This window comes from Martes martes, assembly GCF_963455335.1.
Source record: "Martes martes genome assembly, chromosome: 6".
Lineage (NCBI taxonomy): Eukaryota > Metazoa > Chordata > Mammalia > Carnivora > Mustelidae > Martes > Martes martes.
Genome location: NC_137893.1, coordinates 116205697 through 116226053, shown reverse-complemented (window position 1 = coordinate 116226053; position 20357 = coordinate 116205697). Strand labels below are relative to the sequence as shown.

Genomic DNA, 20357 nt, shown 5'->3' with positions numbered 1-20357 from the left:
GTTTATTGGTGAATGAGTTTGGGCCAGTTGCTGCTGACATGCTGCTCACTTCCACCCTGGTGGACCGCCCTCGGGAAGGGAGGAGGGCTTCCTGCTCTGATGGTCGCTGGTGAGGTCACCCCAGGAGCATGCCGAGCTCTCGCCTGGGTCCGAGGGGCCAGGGCTTGGAGTCCGTGCAGTCACAGAGACTCCACGTTGGTTTCCGGGGCCTGGGCTGGAGGGATGAGCGTTTTTAGGATTTCCGTGTAGTAGGGGCCAAACACCTTCTGATTGTGATGCGTTAGACTGACAAACTTTTGGCCCAGTTCTGCCAGTTCTGCTTCAATGACAGTAAGACCTCCGGGGAGGTCTAACAGGGACCGCTGCACACCAAGGACCAAACAGCATTTGAGAAACAAATGGATCCGCTGATCTGTGAGCAGGGAAGAAGCAAACAACTTTCAGGGAGCAGCCTAGCCCCTCTGCTCTACTCACTCCAGTTCTAAGCTAACTGAGATATTTACTAGCCCACCCACTCACCTGGAGATAAGAACATTCGCTCTATTCAGGAAGGGGGCTTTGATCTCACTCCCAAGGACAAGGCAAAGATCACAAAAGAGAGAGCTAGTAAATTTCTGACTACTCAAAAGATGACTTAAGCCTTCAAAGTAGATAGATCCTGGTGAGAAACTACCATGAGGCTCTTAGACCTACTCCTTAGATGGCTGAGGTTAAGAGCAAGGTCAAGTTCATGCCCTCCATTCCAACAGGGATGAATCCTTGCTGTGGGAACACATCCTCCAGCCAATTCAGCACCAGCTTCTTATTGCTGGGAGGTTGGGGGTAGATGTCATGTCTTGGACTACAGTCAGAAAATGACCCAGAAGTCCACAGATGACTTAATCAGGTTAGGTGGACAGGATCTCCTAACCAGAAGTCTTAAATTCCTGGGTACAAACCTTCCTTAGAACCAGAATCTCTCTCTAAACTGAAAGGAATATATTTTCAACCCAGTATTTTGAAAAAAACTAAAGCCTGAACAGCGACTTGCCCAATGATCCTACTTTTCATTGTTAAATGGTTCAGTGACTTACTCCCAGGGATGGGATGTACCTCTCCCCAAAACATTCCCGCCACCACAACATGCATGCTCACCAATGACGCTGCGGACACAGTCCTCCTTCTTGGCAATGTTCTGGAGCTGTCCAATCAGCGAAGCTGTGTTGTCACTGCTCAGAGCAGCAAGCCCCATGTTCTTGAGGCTTTGATGGATTTCCTGAGACACCTGTTCACTCACAGTCTGCATAGCCTCTTCAGGCCTAGACCATGAAGAAGAGGAAGCCGGCACCCAGAGGATGGCCTTGGAAGCTCCACACCAGAAGCTGGGCCCACACCAGAAGCAGCCCCCCTCCTGCCCTCACCCTAGTCCCTGGTAGCAGCAGAACCCAGCATGCAGGCTCAGTGTCCTCACTGCTATCCAAGTCCCAACTATTCTCTAGGTATGACACCATGTTCTACTTCTTATAAAATAAGGTAAACCATAAAATCCACCCTGGATAAGTTTGGTGTCAATTCTTCAGCCCCATGGAGTTTATTTATATATGTATATGCATTTTTAAGACTTTGTTGGACATTTTCCATGGTCATTTGTCCTGTCACCAAATACAGTAACAAACCTAGCCTTCTGATTCCTTTTTTCCTCTGGTGTGACACCCTGCACACAGATGCTCGATTAACATTGCTGACTGATCAACTCCCAGATTTACCTCAGACCAGCCCACTGGCATCCCCTCAAGGAGAGAACAATTGCTTTGTAGCAAACAAGGTCGTGACTCATTTTGTAGTAAACTATCCTCCTTTCTGGAGGAGAGCTTTAACTTTCTTTGTCACAAGTCTCAAGACCATTATAGAAAGACATCAACAATCCCTGTGCATGGTTCCAGTCTTTGTGGCCCATCGTGGGATGTAAGCAATCATTCATTACCTAGCTCCGTCTTCAAAGCACACGTGACCATCCCTCTAGAAAAGCTCTACGCAGCTCACCTGGAGTCAAACTCCTCTATCAGGTCTTTGGTTATACGTTTCAGCTTATCCACAAACTGAGGTGAGCCAAACAGAACACTGCCGGAGAAACTACTGGCCACCAGCAAGACTGAGGCCAGGAGGGTCAGCCGGTGCAACTGGGACTCCAGCTCCCGAAGCCGGGTCCTGTCCATCAGCAGCGTCTGGGCAAGTGGGCAAGAACAGGCTGTCAGGAGGGGAGGGTCCAGACGGGGGTCCCAGATACAGAACAAGGCGATGCCCTCCTCGGGCCCACCTCAGGGAACTCTTCGTTCTTAGGGTCCCAGAGAAGGAGGTTCAGGAAACCCTGGGACAGCACCATGGTGGGGCTGAGGGGCTCCGGGCTGCTGACTGTCTCATTCGGAGAGGAGCAGGCCATGGTGGTGGAGTCGGAAATGTCCAGGCAAATCGGAAGTGGCGTGATGAGGTCTGCAGCTGCTTGGGTCAGCCACTTGGTGGTGTGGTCAAGGAGGTCTAGGACAGGGAGAGAGCGGGGAAGCATCTTCAGCACCCACATCCCTAAAGCTTCAAGACTAAGGTTCTTTTTAAGATCTGTTCCTGGTCAATAAATAAATGCTTTGCTTGGGGGACGGGGGTCTGTCTTAGATAACTCTTCCTTCTCCCTCGCCCTACCTGAGGAAGAAACTTTCTGTTCCCAAGAGACAGAGCACTCTCTAACATCACAGAAGTCAGACCCAGACAAGATCCCATCTTCTCACTCTGGCCCTCAAGTTATTTACATACTTGGCTGCTTATTGAGTTGTTCCTGGAATGTCGCCCGTTCATGCTGGATGGAATGTTCCTGCAGGTGGGGATGAAGGCTCTGGATAGTATAGTTCACCATGTCCATTTTCATCAGGCCCAAAACCTGGAAGATCCCTCTGACATAAGAGAAAATAAAATATACTATGAAAGGAAATCTAGTGAGAGGGGACCCTACAGAAAGTGTCATTAAATCACTGTGTTCCAGAGTGAGGAGGAGCATTACAATGAGTCCCACCTCCAGGCCGCCTGGGTGGCTCAGTTGGTGAAGCGTCTATCTTCAATTCAGGTCCTGGGATCGAGTCCTGAGTCCGGCTCCCTGCTCAGCAGGAAGCCTGCTTCTCCCTCTGCCTGCCACTTCCCCTACTCATGCACGTGCGTGCGCACACACACTCTCTCTAACAAAGAAATAAAATCTTTAAAAAAAAAAAATAGTCCCAGGTCCTAAATTTACAAAAAATGGCACTGTGACTAAGACCCCAGGCCTAGAGTAAGTGAATGGCAGAGTGAGGAACAGAGAAGTCTCCGGACCTCTAAGCCTCCAGGCTAGCTCTCTTTCCACATGATCATTCTATCATTTTTTTTTTTTAAAGGTAGAGTCAGGGGGCGCCTGGGTGGCTCAGTGGGTTAAAGCCTCTGCCTTCGGCTCAGGTCATGGTCCCAGGGTCCTGGGATCGAGCCCCGCATCAGGCTCTCTGCTCAGCAGGGAGCCTGCTTCCCTTCCTCTCTCTCTCTGCCTGCCTTTCTGCCTAATTGTGATCTCTGTCTGTCAAATAAATAAACAAAATCTTTAAAAAAAAAAAAAAAAAGGTAGAGTCAGTAAAAGGAAACACACCAGTATGCTAACGAACCTTTCTGGGAAGTGGGACTATAGGTGATGCCATATCTGAAGCAATTTCTGGGCCACTCTTTTCTTCTTTTCTTTTCTAACTTCCTGGGTCTTAGTTTCTACAGCTGTTAAATAGGGATAACCTGCCATCCCTGTCCCCTCACACTGCGTAAACTGCAATGAGAAAATCGGGGAAAAGGATGTTTGAACTCCTTGGTAGGATCACATACTCTAACGTTTTATGATATAATGGTATTTATATAGGAGGCCCAACCAAACTAAGGTCATCTTTGGTTGAAAAGGAAAAAAGCTAATAGGTCAGCAAGGACAGAAGGACTGGTCAGGTCTTCAACAGGGAAGAGCCAACCAAGATGGGGCTACAATCGCGTGTCTGGCCCCACTTGTCCTGGCCCGGGGGCTGACGCGGGTTTTCGAGGGACAGCAGTCAAGTTTCGCACCTCAGTAACCGAACAGGGTCGGTGATGTTCTCCAGATTCTGCACTGCTTCGTCTCGAACGGGTGCACACAGCAGAGTCATCATGTCGAGAATGTACTTAGAGAGAAGAGAGACATTCAAGGCCCCGCGTTCTGCTTTTCTCTTGAGGAGCTCTGTGTCCAGTGCTTCTTCGATCTCTCCTCGCAGGCGGCTCTGGCGCGGTAACAGCAGTGATAACAGGATCTGCCCAGGAGAGAACATCAAAGGCAGTTGCTTTCTGTGTGGAGCCCCAATCCTTCTCTAATGCACAACCCTTTGGCCAAAGACTGTCTTTTAGGGCCAAGAAGTGGGTCCCTAAATTTTCCAGAAAATATGATTTATCTGTATTGAGAGGCCGATGAGAGTTCAAGGTTTTGGGGGATTAATACAGCCACGGCGCATCCTTTTCTAGGCAGAAGGAGATAAGGAGACAAGTAACATCAAGGAGTGTGGATAAAAGATAAGCAAAGTATAACAAATATAAAATACATATGTCACAAGGTGATGAGATACTCTAAATTTTAAAGAGTGGAATTTATTTGAGAGCACAAGGGAGGAGGATGGAGGGAGGGAGTGCGTGATGGAGGGAGGGGCAGAAAGAGAGAAAGACTCTCAAATAGCCTTCACACTGAGCATGGAGCCCAATGTAGGGCTCGATGTCATGACCCTGAGATCACAACCTGAGCGGAAACCAAGAGTCAGACACTTAACTGAGCCCCCCAGGTGCCCCAATGCAGGCATTTTTTTTAGATGATTTTACTTCAAAGGGCAAGGAAGAAATAGGCCAAGGAACAGTTAAGAGGTACTGGAAATAGCCTAATAACTCCAAATGTAAGTTCCCTGTGGAGATAGACTCTCTTATTCATCTCTGTGTCTCCGTAACATACAGAACATGTATGTGTGTGTGGGGGGTGTTCGATGACTAGTGTGTTGTCACGGCAAGATCCCCGGCTCTTCAGCTTCTCTGTGCTCTATTTAAAATGGCAAACTACACCTGGTCCAGGCTGGAGGCTCTCAGTTCCCACACTGCCCTTCAGGGCCTACGCCCCATGAGAACAGAGCCAAGCCCTCCAGCTGCGTTTCCTCCGCAGCCGGGCACACGTTAAGCTTCGTTAGCAGAAGGGGTGCAAGAGGATCCGTAGGCCTTACAGGGAAGAGGCCCTCCTGCCTGGCTGGGGGAGTGCCGGCGCCGCGTCGCTTGGCTCCAGTGACCGCTCCTGAGCGGCCCTGACTGACAGGAAATCTGCACCCCCAGAGGTGGTCTGACAAAAGGCCGCGGCCCGCTGGACCTCATGAGGGGCTGGATGAGTCCTTTAGAAGCCTTAGGACAGTGTGCAACTACAGGCCGGCAGACAATCCCCACAGGGTGTCCGTGGCCTGTCGCCTCAGTGAAGGCGCGAGGCCTCCGTGGTCCGCACCTTGTCAAGCCAGTGCCTCCGTGGAGAAGACGGCTCGTTGAGCCGCCAACCACCCGCCGCAGAGAGACCCAAGCCGCTCACAGGCCTTCCTGAATTGCTGAAGCACCACACACTGCATCCGAGTTTGGGCCGGCCCCGCTCATTTAGAGTCCCTCATGAGGTTTCTGGTCTCAAGTGGGAAGCCCGGCGAGAGCAGGCCCTGCAGTCAATCCAGGCCACACACAAGCTGTGACACCATCTGGGCCATGTGATCCAGCAGGTGACACTTAGCGTGTACACGGCAAGTAAGGGTGCCCCAACACGGGCCTCTGGCAGGCACCGAAGAGAGAACCATAGCAAGACCTCTAGGATTTAGGGCAAATCTATGTTCTCTTCTGCAAACCACTATTTGCCTCTTGAGAATTAGTTTCTGGCTTGCTCCTGGACTTCTGCAGAAGTATTACACCTCACCGGAGGACGTGGGGTGGCCATGTGGCCCGAGCTTCCCGTGAGGAACAATGCGCTGTTGGGCCCACCTAACCATGAGATGAGGCCTGCCCCACAGCCATCTGGGGCCAGATAAAAGAGTCCAGAGGAGACCAAACATATACAGAGATAGGACAGACCTACAGAGCAGACTAGAATAGAGAGCCCAGAAATAAAACCTGGAGATGTGGTCAAATAATGTTTGAAAACAATGTCAAGACCATTCAATGGAAAAAGGACAGTTTCTTCAACACACGGTGCCGAGGAAACTGGGTATACACAAGTAAAAGAATGAAGTCGGTGGGCACCTGGGTGGGTCAGTTGAGCATCTGAGTCAGTTCGTGATCTCAGGGTCATGAGATTGAGCCCCGTGTTAGGCTCTGCACTGAGTGCAGAGTCTGCTTAAGACTCACTCGGCATGAGGTAAAAGGAGAGAGAGAAACAAGCTTCTCACAGAGTGGAAGTTCCTCCGGCTCAGGTCATGATCTCAGGGCCCTGGGATCCACATTGGACTCCCTGCTCAGCAGAGAGTCTGCTTCTCCCTCCTCTCCCATGCTCATGCTTTTTCTTTCTCTCTCCCCATTAAATAAAATCTTAAAACAAAACGAAACAAAACAAAAAACCCCTCTTTCTCCCTCTCTTTCTGTCTCTCCCCCACTCTCTAAAAGAAATAAATCTTTAAAAAAGTGAAGTTGGATCCTTACTTTATACCTTATAAAAAATTTAACTTGGGGCCCTAAGTGGCTCAGTTAGTTAAGTGTCTGCCTTCAGCTCAGGTCATGATCTCAGGTTCCTGGGATCAAGCCCTGTTATCAGGCTCCCTGCTCAGCAGAGTCTACATGTCCCTCTCTCCTACACCCTCCACTCATGCTCTCTCACTCTTTCTCAAATAAATAAAATCTTTAAAAAAAAAATTAACTTGGGGCACCTGGGTGGCTCAGTCGGTTGAGTGTCAGCCTCTGGCTCAGGTCATGATCCCAGGGTCCCTCTCCCTCTGCTTCTCCCTTCGCTCAGGTTCCCCACTCTATGGGAAACCTGTTTCTCCCTCTCCTGCCTCTCTCCCTGCTTGTGCACTCTGTCAAATATATGAATAAAATCTTTAAAAAAATTAACTCAAAATGGATCAAAGACCTAAACAGAAGAGCTAAAATTCTAAAACTCATAGAAAAAAATAAGGGGATAAATCTTCATAATCCTGGATTTGGCAAGACAGGACACCAAAGGCAAAAGGAACAGGTTAGATCAACTGGACTTCATCAAGAGAGAAACTTTTGTGTACAGGACACTATCAAGAGGGTGAAGGGACTACTCACGGAATGAGAGAATATATTTGCAATCCTCTAACAAGGGGCTACTATCCAAAATACATAAAGAACTCTTACAACTTAATAACAGAAGACAAACAACCCCATTTGGAAATGGACAAAGGACTCCCACCGACCTTTCTCCAAAGACAACACAGAACACTCGCAATAAGCACAGGGAAAGGGGTTTAGCACTGCTAGCCATCAGGGCTGCATGGATCCAAAGCACAGCAAGATTCCATTCCATGCCCACTAAGGTGGCTATAATGACAAACAAGCAGCATCAGGGAAAATTTGGAAAAGCTGGAACCTCATACCTTGCTGGCAGGAATGTACAGTGGTGCAGCCACTGTGGAAAACAGCTCAGTGGCTTCTCAAATTCAGCAGTGCCACCCCTGGGCATATGCCCCAAGGAGCAGAAAACAGGTATTCAAACAAAATCTTTATATATGAATGTTCACAGCAGTAGCCAAGTGTGAAATGTGAAAAATGTGAAAACAGCACAAATGCCCATCAACAGACAAGCAGATAAACAAAATGCAATATACCCACCCAATATATCCATACAGTGGGATTTTATTGGGCCCTGAAAAAGGAATGAAATTCTGACCCCTGTTTACAACACGGATTGAGCCCGAAAACATTATGCTAACGTGAAATTTACCACATAAAAAGGGCAAATATATGATTCTCCTTATATGAGGTGCCTAGGGTAGCTAAACACACAGAGACAGAAGGTATAACAGAGGATACTGGAGGAGGAAGGGAATGAAGAGTTACCATTAACAGGTACAGTTTCAGCTTGGGAAGATAAGAACATTCTGGAAATGGATAGTGTGATGGTCACACAATGTTGTGAATGTACTTAAATGCCACTGAATTTTAACACTTAGAAATAATTAAAATGGTGGGGTGCCTGGCTGGTTCAGTTGGTAGAGCATGTAACTCTGGATCTCAGGGTTGTGAGTTCAAGCCCTACATTGGGCATGGAGCCTACTTTAAAAAGAAAATAATTAACGTGGTAAAAATTTTGTTATGTATGTTTACAATTTTAAAAAATCCTAAAAGATATTAACAACTAAGCTGCTAATACGGCACCATTCCCCAGGGAGGATGAGCTGGCCACCTGGCAGCAGGTGATTGCTTTGAACCGCTTCCGCTGTGGAGGGCGCAGACTTGCCGTCACTGGAACAGACACGTATTCTGGATACGGATTTGTCTTCTCTGTCTGCAGTGCTTCCAATCAGCCTCAACATCTGTGTTCTTGCAGAATGCCTTACTCATCGTCCTGGTCCTGGCATGTTGCATACCATTGCATCTGATCACGGAGCATTTCAGAGCAAAGGAGGTGCAGCAACGGGTTCATATCTGCGTACCCCTAAATCAAAAGGCCTTAACTGAAAAGTGGAATAGTCTATCTACTGAAGACTTGATTACATGAGTTGAGGGACACTATCCTGAAGGGAAGATGTTCCACTTTATAAGATGCAATATATTCTTTGAATCAAAGACCATTGTATTGTGCCGTTTCCCAAAGCCGGAAAACATAGTCCTGGGAATCAAGGGGTGGAAGCAGGACTGGTTCCTTTTACTTTTACACCTACTAACCTACCTGTAGAATATTTATTGCCCATCCTGCCTACTTTGGGCTCTGCCAATTTGGGAGGTACGTTTGCATTGGTCCCCGTGAATGAGAAGAGGACACTGTACCTGGTCACTTTGGGCTCCTTTTACCACTGAACCAAGAGGGTGAAAAAGGAGTTATTCTAGTGGCTAGAGTAAATGATCCTGAGGTTCCCCCTTGGTACTTGCACACCCAGTGATAAAGGTTACTGGAAAACCACAGCAAGCAAACAGCAGCAGCAAAATGCTGCTGGACTCTTTGGCAGTGAAGGTTTGGGCCACTTCGGCATGTAAAGAAACCCATCAGCTGAGGCTGCATGGGCTGAGGACAAGGGAAATAAGGAGTGAACCATAGAAGGAAGCCATGCAGGTCCACCATAGCCGTGTGACCAAGTACAGAAGCAAAGACTCTACGTTTTCTCTTTGCCTGGCACAGGCACGGGTTTATTTGTCTATGCTGACCTATTTCTTCTTCTCTCCTCCTCTTCCCACTATCATTTTACAGATTGGTTGCTGGCAGTTAACTTTACAATTAGGCTTTAAGGAACAGAATATTCAGTGGCACCGTGACTGAATTTTTTTTTTTTTTTTAGATTTTTATTTACTTATTTGACAGGTCTCCACCTGTCACAGAGAGGCAGGCAGAGAGAGAAGAGGAAGCAGGCTCCCTGCTGAGCAGAAAGCCCGATGCGGGGCTCGATCCCAGGACCCTGGGATCATGACCTGAGCTGAAGGCAGAGGCTTTAACCCACTGAGCCACCCAGGCACCCCCGTGACTGAATTTGATAGCAACCAGCACAGTAACTGTTGGAGCTGTGAGTCTCCTTGTTTTATAGAAAGAACAAGAACCTGTAAGACAACTCTATCTGAGCAGGTAGAAATAGAGATCTTTTCAAAAACTGAAATGTGTGTAGACGAGAGCATCCGGAAGCTAAGCAGCCCAAGTAGGGGAATGTGACAGTTACCAATTTATTGTCTCTCAGTTCCAAATCCATCATTCTCTTCTCTGCTCTGAGAACATGGAGTGGAGTCCTTTAGATATTCTTCCTTCAGCAGGTGGCACAATAGTTAAGCTTCATCTGTAGAGGGCACGATTCATTTTCCGGGCTACATAACAAATTACCATAAACATAGAGCCTTCCAACAGCACATACATTTCTTAGCTCACAATTTCTGTGGGGCAGGAACCCAGCCGCAGTTTCACTGGGCCCTCTGCTCAGGCTCTCATAAGGCTGCACTCAAGGTGTTGGCTGGGCTGCATTCTCATTTGGAGGCTTGACTGGGGAGGACTTGGCTACCAAGCTGATTCAGATCACTGGCAGAATTCGTTTCCTTAGAGCTGTAGACTTGATGGATGGATGCTGCCCTCAGATCCTAGGGGCCAGCTGCATTTCCCTGCCCCAGGACCCTCTCCAGGGGCTGATCACTGCATAGCTGTCTGCTTCTTGAAGGCCGGCAAGAGGGTTTCTCCAGTCTGCAGTGAAATGTATTTCTAGGTGCAACATCCAGCACCCTGGCATACTGCTTAGAGGCAAGTTACAGACCTCATCCACGCTCAAGGAGAGGATTATACAAGGGTGTGGATCACTGGGGGGTCACCTTCGGGGGTACCCACCACATACTACAAAGATATCACAAGAGGCAAGAGCTTCTCTTCCTGGTTCTGAAATACTAACTTGGCATGAAGCAGTATGCTTGTGCAGCCTGGCCAGAAGCTGGCTCTGGCAGAGCAAGTGGCTCTGGGTCTGATGTCAGGCTGCTTCTGCACGGGAAGCTCCAGTCCCTGGCCCCTGCATGCTGGTCAGCAGCACACATAAGCCAGCAACCTCCCTGGCACAGCCACGCCCTCTCTGAGTCCTTGCGTCTTCTCTCTGGGTCCTAGGGGCATGGCATATTCTCCTTCTAGCTGATATTTTTGTCTACTTTAGAGTTTTCTTCGCTACTTATTAGCTCGAAGCTCTTGTTTCTTCAATTCCATGTTATAATATTTATATTAAAACTTCCTTGTTGAAACTACTGTGTGACTTCTGTCTATGGATTAGACTTTCACTGATTCGTGGACCACGTTCAGTTAGGATCTGTTAGCCACTGACATTCCAATGACTTTGGGGATGTCTAGGAAACTTACATCTACAGGTGGAAGATAGATCACTCACCTCTTTAATTTCTTTCAGAAGTTCAAGAGCACAACTGAAGTCTGGGGGAGTAGCTGACAACTGCTCTTTGAGATGGTCCCAAAAGGCATTGTGCATTGTCTCCTTGACCTTGCCTTCCAAACTGTAAGAGGGTTAAACGAGCAAATTACTTTCTCTACCCAAAAACTACTAGAAGGTCATTATCTCCTAAGGCCCAAACAAACAGCATTTGATATGACAAAAGACCATCATACTGACAGGAAAAGACCAGGAACTATGTTTGGACTGCAGCAAAGCTGAACAAGCTGGGCTCAGACTTGGATGTCAAGGGCATGACCAAAATCTCTTAGAGAAGAGCTCCTCATGATTTCAGGTAGCCCTCCCTCTGCAGGAGGAGGAACCCTCCAAGGAGATCAGGCCAGCTTTAGCACCAGTTTGCATCTAGTCTAGGTAATATGTGACTTACTTGCCATTTATGCATACACATAGCCATGAACAAAAGGATCTTTTATTTTCTTATAGTCCTAAAATCTAGATAAGGATTTTCCTTCTTTGATAATACTCAAATATCCATAGGGATTTCCAAATCAGCAGCTAAAACTTAATTCAGTATCTTCCCCTTCCAAACCTGTTCCTCCTATATTCCCAATATCAGGGGCACTACCAGGTAGCCAGTCATGGAGGCCAGAAAGATCAGACATTTCTTCTCCTTAAAAAAGAAAAACAGAATCAAAGGCAGAATCAAAGCCTGGGTGGCTCAGTTGGTTAAGCGACTGCCTTCAGCTCAGGTCATGATCCTGGAGTCCTGGGATCGAGTCCCACATCAGGCTCCCAACTCCATGGGGAGTCTGCTTCTCCCTCTGACCTTCTCTCCTCTCATGCTCTTTCTCACTCTCTCTCTCTCAAATGGATAAATAAAATCTTAAGAAAAAAAAAAAAAAAAGAAAAACAGAATCAAAGGCAATTCAATTTAGAAAGGATAGTCTCTTCAGCATGTGGGGCTGGAGAAAATGGACCTCTGCATGCAAAAAGTGTATCTAGACACAGACCTTACACCTTCCACAAACGGATCACAGACCTAAATGTAAGAAGAGATAACACAGAAGATAAAGTAGGAGAAAACTAGGTGACCTTGAGTTTGGCAATGACCTTTAGATACAACTCCAAAAGCATGATGATCCACGAAAGAAAAAAACTGGTAAACTGGACTCCATTAAAATTAAAAACTTGTACTCTGTGACAGAGATACTGTTAAGAGATGAAAAGACAAAGCACAATCTTTGCAGAACATATATCTGATAAGGAACTAGAATCCATGGGGTGCCTAGGTGGCTCAGTCAGTTGAGCGTCTACCTTTGGCTCAGGTCAGGATCCTGGGGTCCTGGGAGGGAGCCCCCAAGTCAGGCTCCCTGCTCAGCAGGGAGTCTGCTTCTCCCTCTCCTGCTGCCACTCCCCCTGCTCGTGCTTCCACTCGCTCTAATAAATAAATAAAATCTTAAAAAAAAAAAAAGAACTAGTATCCAAACTATACAAAGAACTCTTAAAACTCAACAAGAGAATAACCCAACTTTAAAATGGGGAAAGATCTGAAGAGACACATCACGAAAGTCATCATTCAGATGGCAAATAAGCCTATGAAAAGATGCTCAACATCCTGTCATTAGGGCACTGCAAATTAAAGTAACAATGATATACCCATCAATATCTGTGAGAGAGCCCAATCCAAAATACCGACACCACCAAATGCAGGAGGGGCTGTGGAGCAAACTCTAAGAACTCGCATGCATTACTAGTGGGAATGCAAAATCGTAGCTGCCCCAGCTTCTTACAAAACTAAACATACTCTTGTCATATGATCCATTGACTGTCCTTTGTATTAAGCAAATGAGTTGAACACTTGTGTCCACACAAAAACTTGCACAGGGAGGTTTATAGCAGCTTTATTCATAATTGCTGAAACTTGGAAGCAACCAAGATGTCATTCTGTAGGTGAGGGGACAAATAAACCGTGGTACATCTGGACAATGGGCTATTACTCAGCCTTAAAAAGAAATGAGCTATCAAACCCCAAAAGACATAAAAGAATCTTAAACGCATATTGCTAAATGAAGGGAGCCAATCTGAAAAGGCTACATATTGTATGATTCCAACTATAGGACATTCTGGAAACCAATGGAGACAGTAAAAAGATCAGTGGTTGCCAAGGATTCATGCAGCAGGAAGAAAAGGGTGAACAAGCAGAGCACAGGGGATTTTTACGGCAGTGATATCACTCTGTATGATACAAAAATGGTGAATATATGACATTGTACATTTTTCAGAACCTATGGAATATACAAAAAATGAACCTCAACGGTACACTATGGACTGGAGTTAATAATAATGTATTAATACTAGATCATCAACTCTAACAAATGATCTCACTATTGGAAGATATAAACAATGGGGGAATCTGTGTCCAGCAGGGCATGGGCTGTGTGGGAACTCTGTACTTTCCAATAATTTTTTCTGTAAAACAAAACTAGTTTTTAAAAAAATGTGTATTAATTTTAAGAAAGGAAATGACAGGAATTAATTTTCCTCTCAAAGTTTATTTAAATGATGTCTCTAACCTGCAGTGAGACTCATAAGAGAAAAAGAACCATTCGAAAAGTTTGAGGTTAGACCTAGTCATTGCCAAGTAGCTACTGGTTTTCTTTTGTTTTCTTTTTTTTTTTTAAAGATTTTATTTATTTATTTGACAGAGATCACAAACAGCCAGAGAGGCAGGCAGAGAGAGAAAAGAGGAAGCAGGCTCCCTGCTGAGCAGAGAGCCCGATGCAGGGCTCGATCCCAGGACCCCGAGAGCTTGATGCAGGGCTCGATCCCAGGACCCCGAGATCATGGCCTGAGCCGAAGGCAGAGTATTAACCCACTGAGCCACCCAGGCGCCCCAGCTACTGGTTTTCTTGAATTAAACATACCCCCTTAAAAAATACAGTAGTAATGTATGTGCCATGTAAAACAAACAACAAGCAATACGAAGATGAATAAAACAAAAAGTCAAAGTTCCTCTCCCAACACAACAGCCTCAATCACAGAGGTAACGATCAGAGGTTATCAGAGGTCACCAACTATAATCTGTCATCAGAGGTAACCAATTATAATCTGTCCAATGGTGTAAGGTGTACTAGAATTGTTCTCAACTCTTTCTCCTCATCCTATCTATCCAATCCATCTCCAAGTTCCACAAATGGTGCTTCTTAAATGGCTCTGGAATCCATCCCCACCTCCCATCATCTCTTACCTGGACTACTGCTATAGTCCATTCACTGGTCCCCTTGCCCTCAGTCTTATCCCTTTCTTATTTGTTCTCCACAAATTCATTCTAAAATCAAGGACTTCTGAAATTCCATTCTGACCATGATGCCCTGCTCCTGTAAAGTCCTTTAGGGACTTTCCCTCACCAGCAACATAATTCACTTACAGGACCCTGCTCTGCCTCCTTTTCTAGTTTATCTCCTTCTATCTCATTTTATACAGCTGGCCACACCAAGGTACCTATAAAAAACATACCATATTCTTGCCTCTGATATAGTTTCCTCTGCTGGGAACATTCTTTCCCACCTAGACCATCTGGGCAGCATCTATTCCTCCTCCAAGACTTGACTCAAGGTTTCATAAGCAACTCAAGTCTTCCTCCATAGGCAGATCTTCTCTGACCCTCCTTAAGCAACTGAGCACTCTCATGAAACTCTTTACAAACAACTACGCGTGAACTGATGGGTCTCTTCTGTTACTCAACTGTCTCCCCTACAAAAACTTCTGACAGTGACAACAGTGCCTTTTTTATCTACAGCTACATCTCTAACTATCCCCAGCACTCACCATCTGCCTGCCACATAAGGACTCAGTATACACCTGATCAATGAATGCCCAAACATGGGATTTCCCTTCGGAGATATGATAGTCATTAACACCAACCTATGCACAAAGGAGAGGCAAATGCCAAAAATGAGTCAGGTCAAACTCTATTTCAACCCTTCTCCTGATAAAATTCTGCATGACCTTACATGGAAATCCAGCTCTGACTGGTACTATTTCTCCTGCTTCGTTTCTCCCTCTCTCATCTCTTCTACCTATTCCCCCAACTCCCTCGTTACTGTCCCTTTAGCAGACCTTCACTCTTCCAGTTTTGATTGTTTCTCCTCTCCTGTTGCCAATAAACATATCTAAGCAGTGACGGAGGTGTTAGGAGATGTGGGTTTTCATGAAAACCTCGTCCCACAGAAGCTGTGGCACCAGGCATAGGCACATCAGAGCACAAAGAGGACAGGAACTCCGTGCCATAAACAATGGCACTTGAGTAACAGATTCCCTGAGGCTGCCAGATCACAAAAGCATTTAAGGAAACTGGCTGATCACAAGCTGTCCTCATTGATCTATTGGTGGGAAATTAGAACAGTTTTTGAAATCTGACACTGAATTTACCGATTTAACTGCCAATAAACCAGCAGAGCCATTCAATTCATACTCCCCAAATGGTGCTCCCTTGTTACAATGTCAATATAACTAAGAATCAAAATGAAGCTTGATGGAGGTGGGAGAGCATTATTTATGAACAGAGTTCTGATCCCGATTCATAAGTTAAACTGACTTATGGGGGCGCCTGGGTGACTCAGTTGGTTAAGGGTCTGCCGTCGGCTCAGTTCATGGTTCCAGGGTCCTAGGGTAGAGCCCCACATTGGGCTCCCTGCTCAGCAAGGAGTCTGCTTCTCCTTCTCCCTCTGCCTCTCCCCACTGCTTGTGCTCTCTCTCGCTCACTCATTCTCTCTCAAATAAATAAAATCTTACAAAAAAAATTCATATTCTATCTGTGTCTATTTCATCTGTGGTCATTTAAGAGTAATTGGAAGGAGCTATGAAGCAGGCTGCTGATCAGATGACCCCAAAGATCTAGGATTCCTAATATTCACACTGGGGTAACCTCATCTCCAGGAGTGTGGGCGTGGTTTAGCATCTACCTTCCAGCAAGCAGAATGTAGCTGAGGTACTGGGATGTCACTTCTAAGATGAGGTAACAGAAGGACTGCGGGTTCTGTCTCGGGCATCAACTCTCACACCTTTCTTTTCTCACTCACTCTGAGAGAGGGAAGCCAGCTGCTATGTGGCTCAGAGCTGAGGGAGGCTCTGATTAGCACTCAACACACTGACCACAACGAGGGCCAGAGACACACAATTAAACTGTGCCCGTATCTCTGACCCAGAGAAACTGTGAGATAATGAATATTGTTTCAGCTACTAAGTTCCCAGATAACTGGATGGTAACTGGATGGTAACAAGAGCTAGCTACCACAGGCTACTTCTTCCACATTTATCAGAGAAGATGTGAAATCCACCTTACTGATATTTTATTATTAATGGGGGGGAATCACAAAGTGAACATTCCAATAATAATTACTTTGGCTTATTTACTAGTTAAATAACATTTGCTTCTTGACCCTCTAATACTAATAATTATTACTCTTCTATTTAAGTTGTTGAGCCCTCTTAAGGTTTATATTCAAACACTGTATTTCCCCCCGTTTTACTGACTCAATTGGATTATTAAATAAAAATGCTTCAAGTCTGGTCAGAAGCCATTAGTGCTAAATAGCTATGCCAGAATGAATAAAATGGAAAAATCAGAAGAGCTGGTACCTGCTTGGAGAGGAAACCTCTTCTTCCATGTGGAAATCATGATTCATTCCAATTTTGTTGCTCAGCTTAGAAACGTCTTCAACTGTACCTATCAGACCTGTGACAGAAAGAACCTCAGGTGTACACCTGAAACTAATGTTAACAACAACTATATTTCCATTTCAAAAAAAAAGGAAGAAGAAGAACTTATGGTGGACACGAGTCATTCTGAATTTCTATGTTATTCAGAGACTCACTCTGAGTAGGCCCCAAATTGAAATTCATCAAATTGATCTCACACCAACTCATTTGACAATTCTAGTAGCTTAGGTTTTCTGAACTCTGGGTCCGGTGCCTAGAGTAGTCCAGCATGGGGGTGAGGGAGGACAAAGAAGCTATTTTATAAATAACAAAAATGAATTACAAGCCTTTCTCTTGAAAAGTAAAATAATAATTAAAGCAGCAAAGAAACAATAATTTGTGATTTGCAAACATAAGCATTTATCTAAGGGTATTCTGATTCTGCTCTCCTTTTCCTGACTCTGATGAAAGTTAAATTCTCCATATCAATGGTACTGAATGGCACCAGTGTCACCCGGTCTCAAAAAGCAGGAGTTCCCAGGTGTTAGGATTTTATAGGTTACTGACATTTCCAAAGATTCTGAGCAACTGACGACAACCTGCCCACATTCTGTTTTGTCAAGTGTGAACCGCAGATAAGCAAATAAAAAAAATCCACTCTACTACCACCAAACCATCATTTCATAAAAGAAGAGCTTAACCTTCAAAAAAACCAAAAACTCCACCCCTTTCTCCCCACCCCCCCACAAAACAGAAAGGGAAAGTTATCAGAATAAAGAGGAGTCCTTTACATTGAATCAATTTAGCTTTAGGAAAAATTCATTACATCTTTATTTTCTTTCACTAAATATTGTGAAGAATTTTGTCATAAACCAGCACTAACATTTGGGACCCAATGCTCTAAGTTCTTACTACAGACCCAGCTGAGCTCATTCTCACAAAACAGGCACAATAGTTTTTTTTTTTTTTTTTTTTTTCAGGCACAATAGTTTTAATGATCACTTGGTATGTGGAACAAAGTTGCACATAGTACATATTTTCTCATTCTCTTTCAATAGCCCTTCATAATTCAACAAGAAAAATATCTGGTTCCGAGATATGGAGGGGATATAAATGAATGAAGATCGGCCACGAGTTGGTCACTGCTGAAGCTGGGTAATGAGTAAATGTGGCTCATTGTACTAGTCTACTTTTATAAACGTTTAAGTTGTCCATAAGTAAGATTTCAAAATGTAAAAAGGAAAAAGTTATTGTAGAAAAGAGACTACACAGAATGCCTTTACTTAGGAGATACATGATGAAGTTTTTAGAAGTCAAGTCATGACCCTAACTTTCAGTATGAAAGGACAAAAATACGTAGTTATAGAGAGAGAGAGCAATGTGGCAGAATGCTAACAATGTGGGCATTCACCTTTTTTTTTTTTTTTTTTTTTACTTTTCAACAAAGTTGAACTATTTTGAAATTAAAAATAAAAATAAAGTAAAAATCTATAGGTAAAAGGTGATTGCAAATTTACCAAAAGCCACTAAGCCCTTGCTTTGGTAAACATAAAGATGAATTGAACCTTAAGTGGACAGCTGATGTTCCCTTTATTTTTGCAGCATCTCCGAAGCCTTTGGTTTCAGCCAAAATGGCAAAACACAGTCAAACATGTAAACAGACAATCCATTAACTCACTAATGTGAAATGAGAAATAAAATCTTCCAAGGGAGATTGAGTTATATCAGCTTACTGAAGGACAGAGGGAAAGATTACCCACAGAAACACTTTCCAAATACAAGTCGAAGTTCAGATCCTACTTTGACAAGACTGTTCTGGTGCTCACAAATACCAGGTACTAGGTAACTCCCAACAGCTGTAAAAATCAGGAAAGGGGTGGGCCCAAAGAGAAATTCGAGGGAAAAGGCAACTAAAGTAGGTTTTTAAAATCCAAATCCCAAGGACAAAGAAATTTTCAACATGATACAGTAACTGAACCAAGACACTGAACCCTCTGTCCTTCAGTAAGCTGCTATAACTCAACCTAATCTACAACATGTCAATTTTTTTTTTAAGAGGCAATTTGGTTACTCACTTTAGGGTTGTTTTACTTACGGATTCATCTAAATAGCCTCCCGAAGAATTTAAATTGTTTACAACGTATTTACAAAAAAATTGGCTTTCACCTCCACATCAGGTTCATTCTATCGAAATAAATTTCTATGCACCAATTTGCCACTTTGGGGCCATTCTGTTAGCCGGCAGCGACCCCATGTGGCCACAAGGAAAAGTGCAATTCAACCTCAGAGTAGCCGGGCCTTGAACTAATTTTTCCCACTTTAATCTTCGAGTTTAACTCGAGTTAAACTCTTGCACGTGGTCAGGTCTTCAGAGTGGTGCCTGTTTTAAATTCTGTAGAGATTACTAGAAGAGAAATGCTGGATGAGTCCCAGAGAAGTTTGACCTACGGAAGCACATAAGAGACCTGCGACAAGAACAGACGCCCAGACCAGCAGTACTTCTTAAGTCCATGAAGCGCCGAGTGATTCCCACCGAGGGCCACTTGGGTTCTCTGAGAGTAAGTACACCAAGTGTCCGCCATTTTCCACCTACAAATTCAAACTACAACAATTATGGCGGTGAAGGCGGTTGGCCTCAAATCTTGTCAGATTAAAAAAAAAATTTTTTTTTTTTTTGTCAGATTCAAGTAATGCGGCCCAGGTCCTTTCTCCCTCCTGGACCAACCTTCGGGTGCACAGGGGGCCTAGAGCCTGGGGGAACAGAGACTGGGGCGGAAGGAGACCAGGCGAAGGGCAAACCGAGAGGCCGGCGGGCCCTTCCTCTTCCGCCCTGTCCCGGGCTGGGCGCCCCCGAGCGGCGACGGGACCTACGGATGGGGTGGTCCTCGGGGCCTCTCCGGTCATCCCGGGTCGGTACTGAGGTCTCGGGCTTGCAGGACCAGCACTGTCCGTCGCCTGGGTCCTTCAGGGGCACTTTCTCCTCGACGTCCGGCATGTTGCGGATGGAATCTGGGTTGGGGAGAAATGACGCGCCGTTGGCGTCGGGGAAAGGGTATCTCCCACTGCCGCCGGGGGTCCGGAGCCCGGCCCGGCGCGCCGGGCCCGGCCAGACCAAAAAGCGCAGGGTGGGCAGCGTCAGGGCGGAGGACAGGCGGGACAAAGGAGCCTGGAGGGCTGAGGGGTCCCTGGAGTTAGGCTCTGGGCGCGCAACCAGGAGGCGGTGCGGGCCGGGCGGCGCTGGGGGCAGCCCCCTTCGCTCGGGACGCCCGCCTCGCGCCCTCCCCGGCAGAAGAGGGAGCCCTCGACGCCTCGCCTCCGCGCCGCTCACCTCCTCCCCGGCGAGTTGCCGCCTGTGCTCTGCGGTCCCAGACACAGCCGCGCAGCCTCGAGGCGCGGGCCGTACCAACCGCGGCTGGGCGGCGGGGGGGGGGAGCGGGCGGCCGGGAGGGGCCTGGCGGCTGCGCGGAGCCGACCAGGTGGACCCCGCGCGCACCACGGTTCGCCCCGCGGGGGACTCCGGGTGGGAGAGTCGGGGCTTTGAGAACAAAGCGCCGGCCATCTCCGGGG

At 46.1% G+C, this 20357-nt stretch overlaps 1 protein-coding gene across 1 annotated transcript; it reads right to left on the bottom strand.

The window, feature by feature from the left end:
* Positions 1-179: 179 nt before the first annotated feature.
* TCP11 (t-complex 11) lies at positions 180-19785 on the bottom strand (the record flags this gene model as incomplete). The annotated part of the gene is made up of 9 exons (XM_080807038.1): positions 180-412; positions 1135-1298; positions 2023-2204; positions 2297-2514; positions 2785-2921; positions 4090-4310; positions 11073-11193; positions 16731-16827; positions 19662-19785. The coding sequence occupies 9 exons, from the start codon at positions 19783-19785 to the stop codon at positions 180-182; spliced, it is 1497 nt and encodes a 498-aa protein (XP_080663164.1).
* Between the last annotated feature and the right edge of the window lie 572 nt (positions 19786-20357).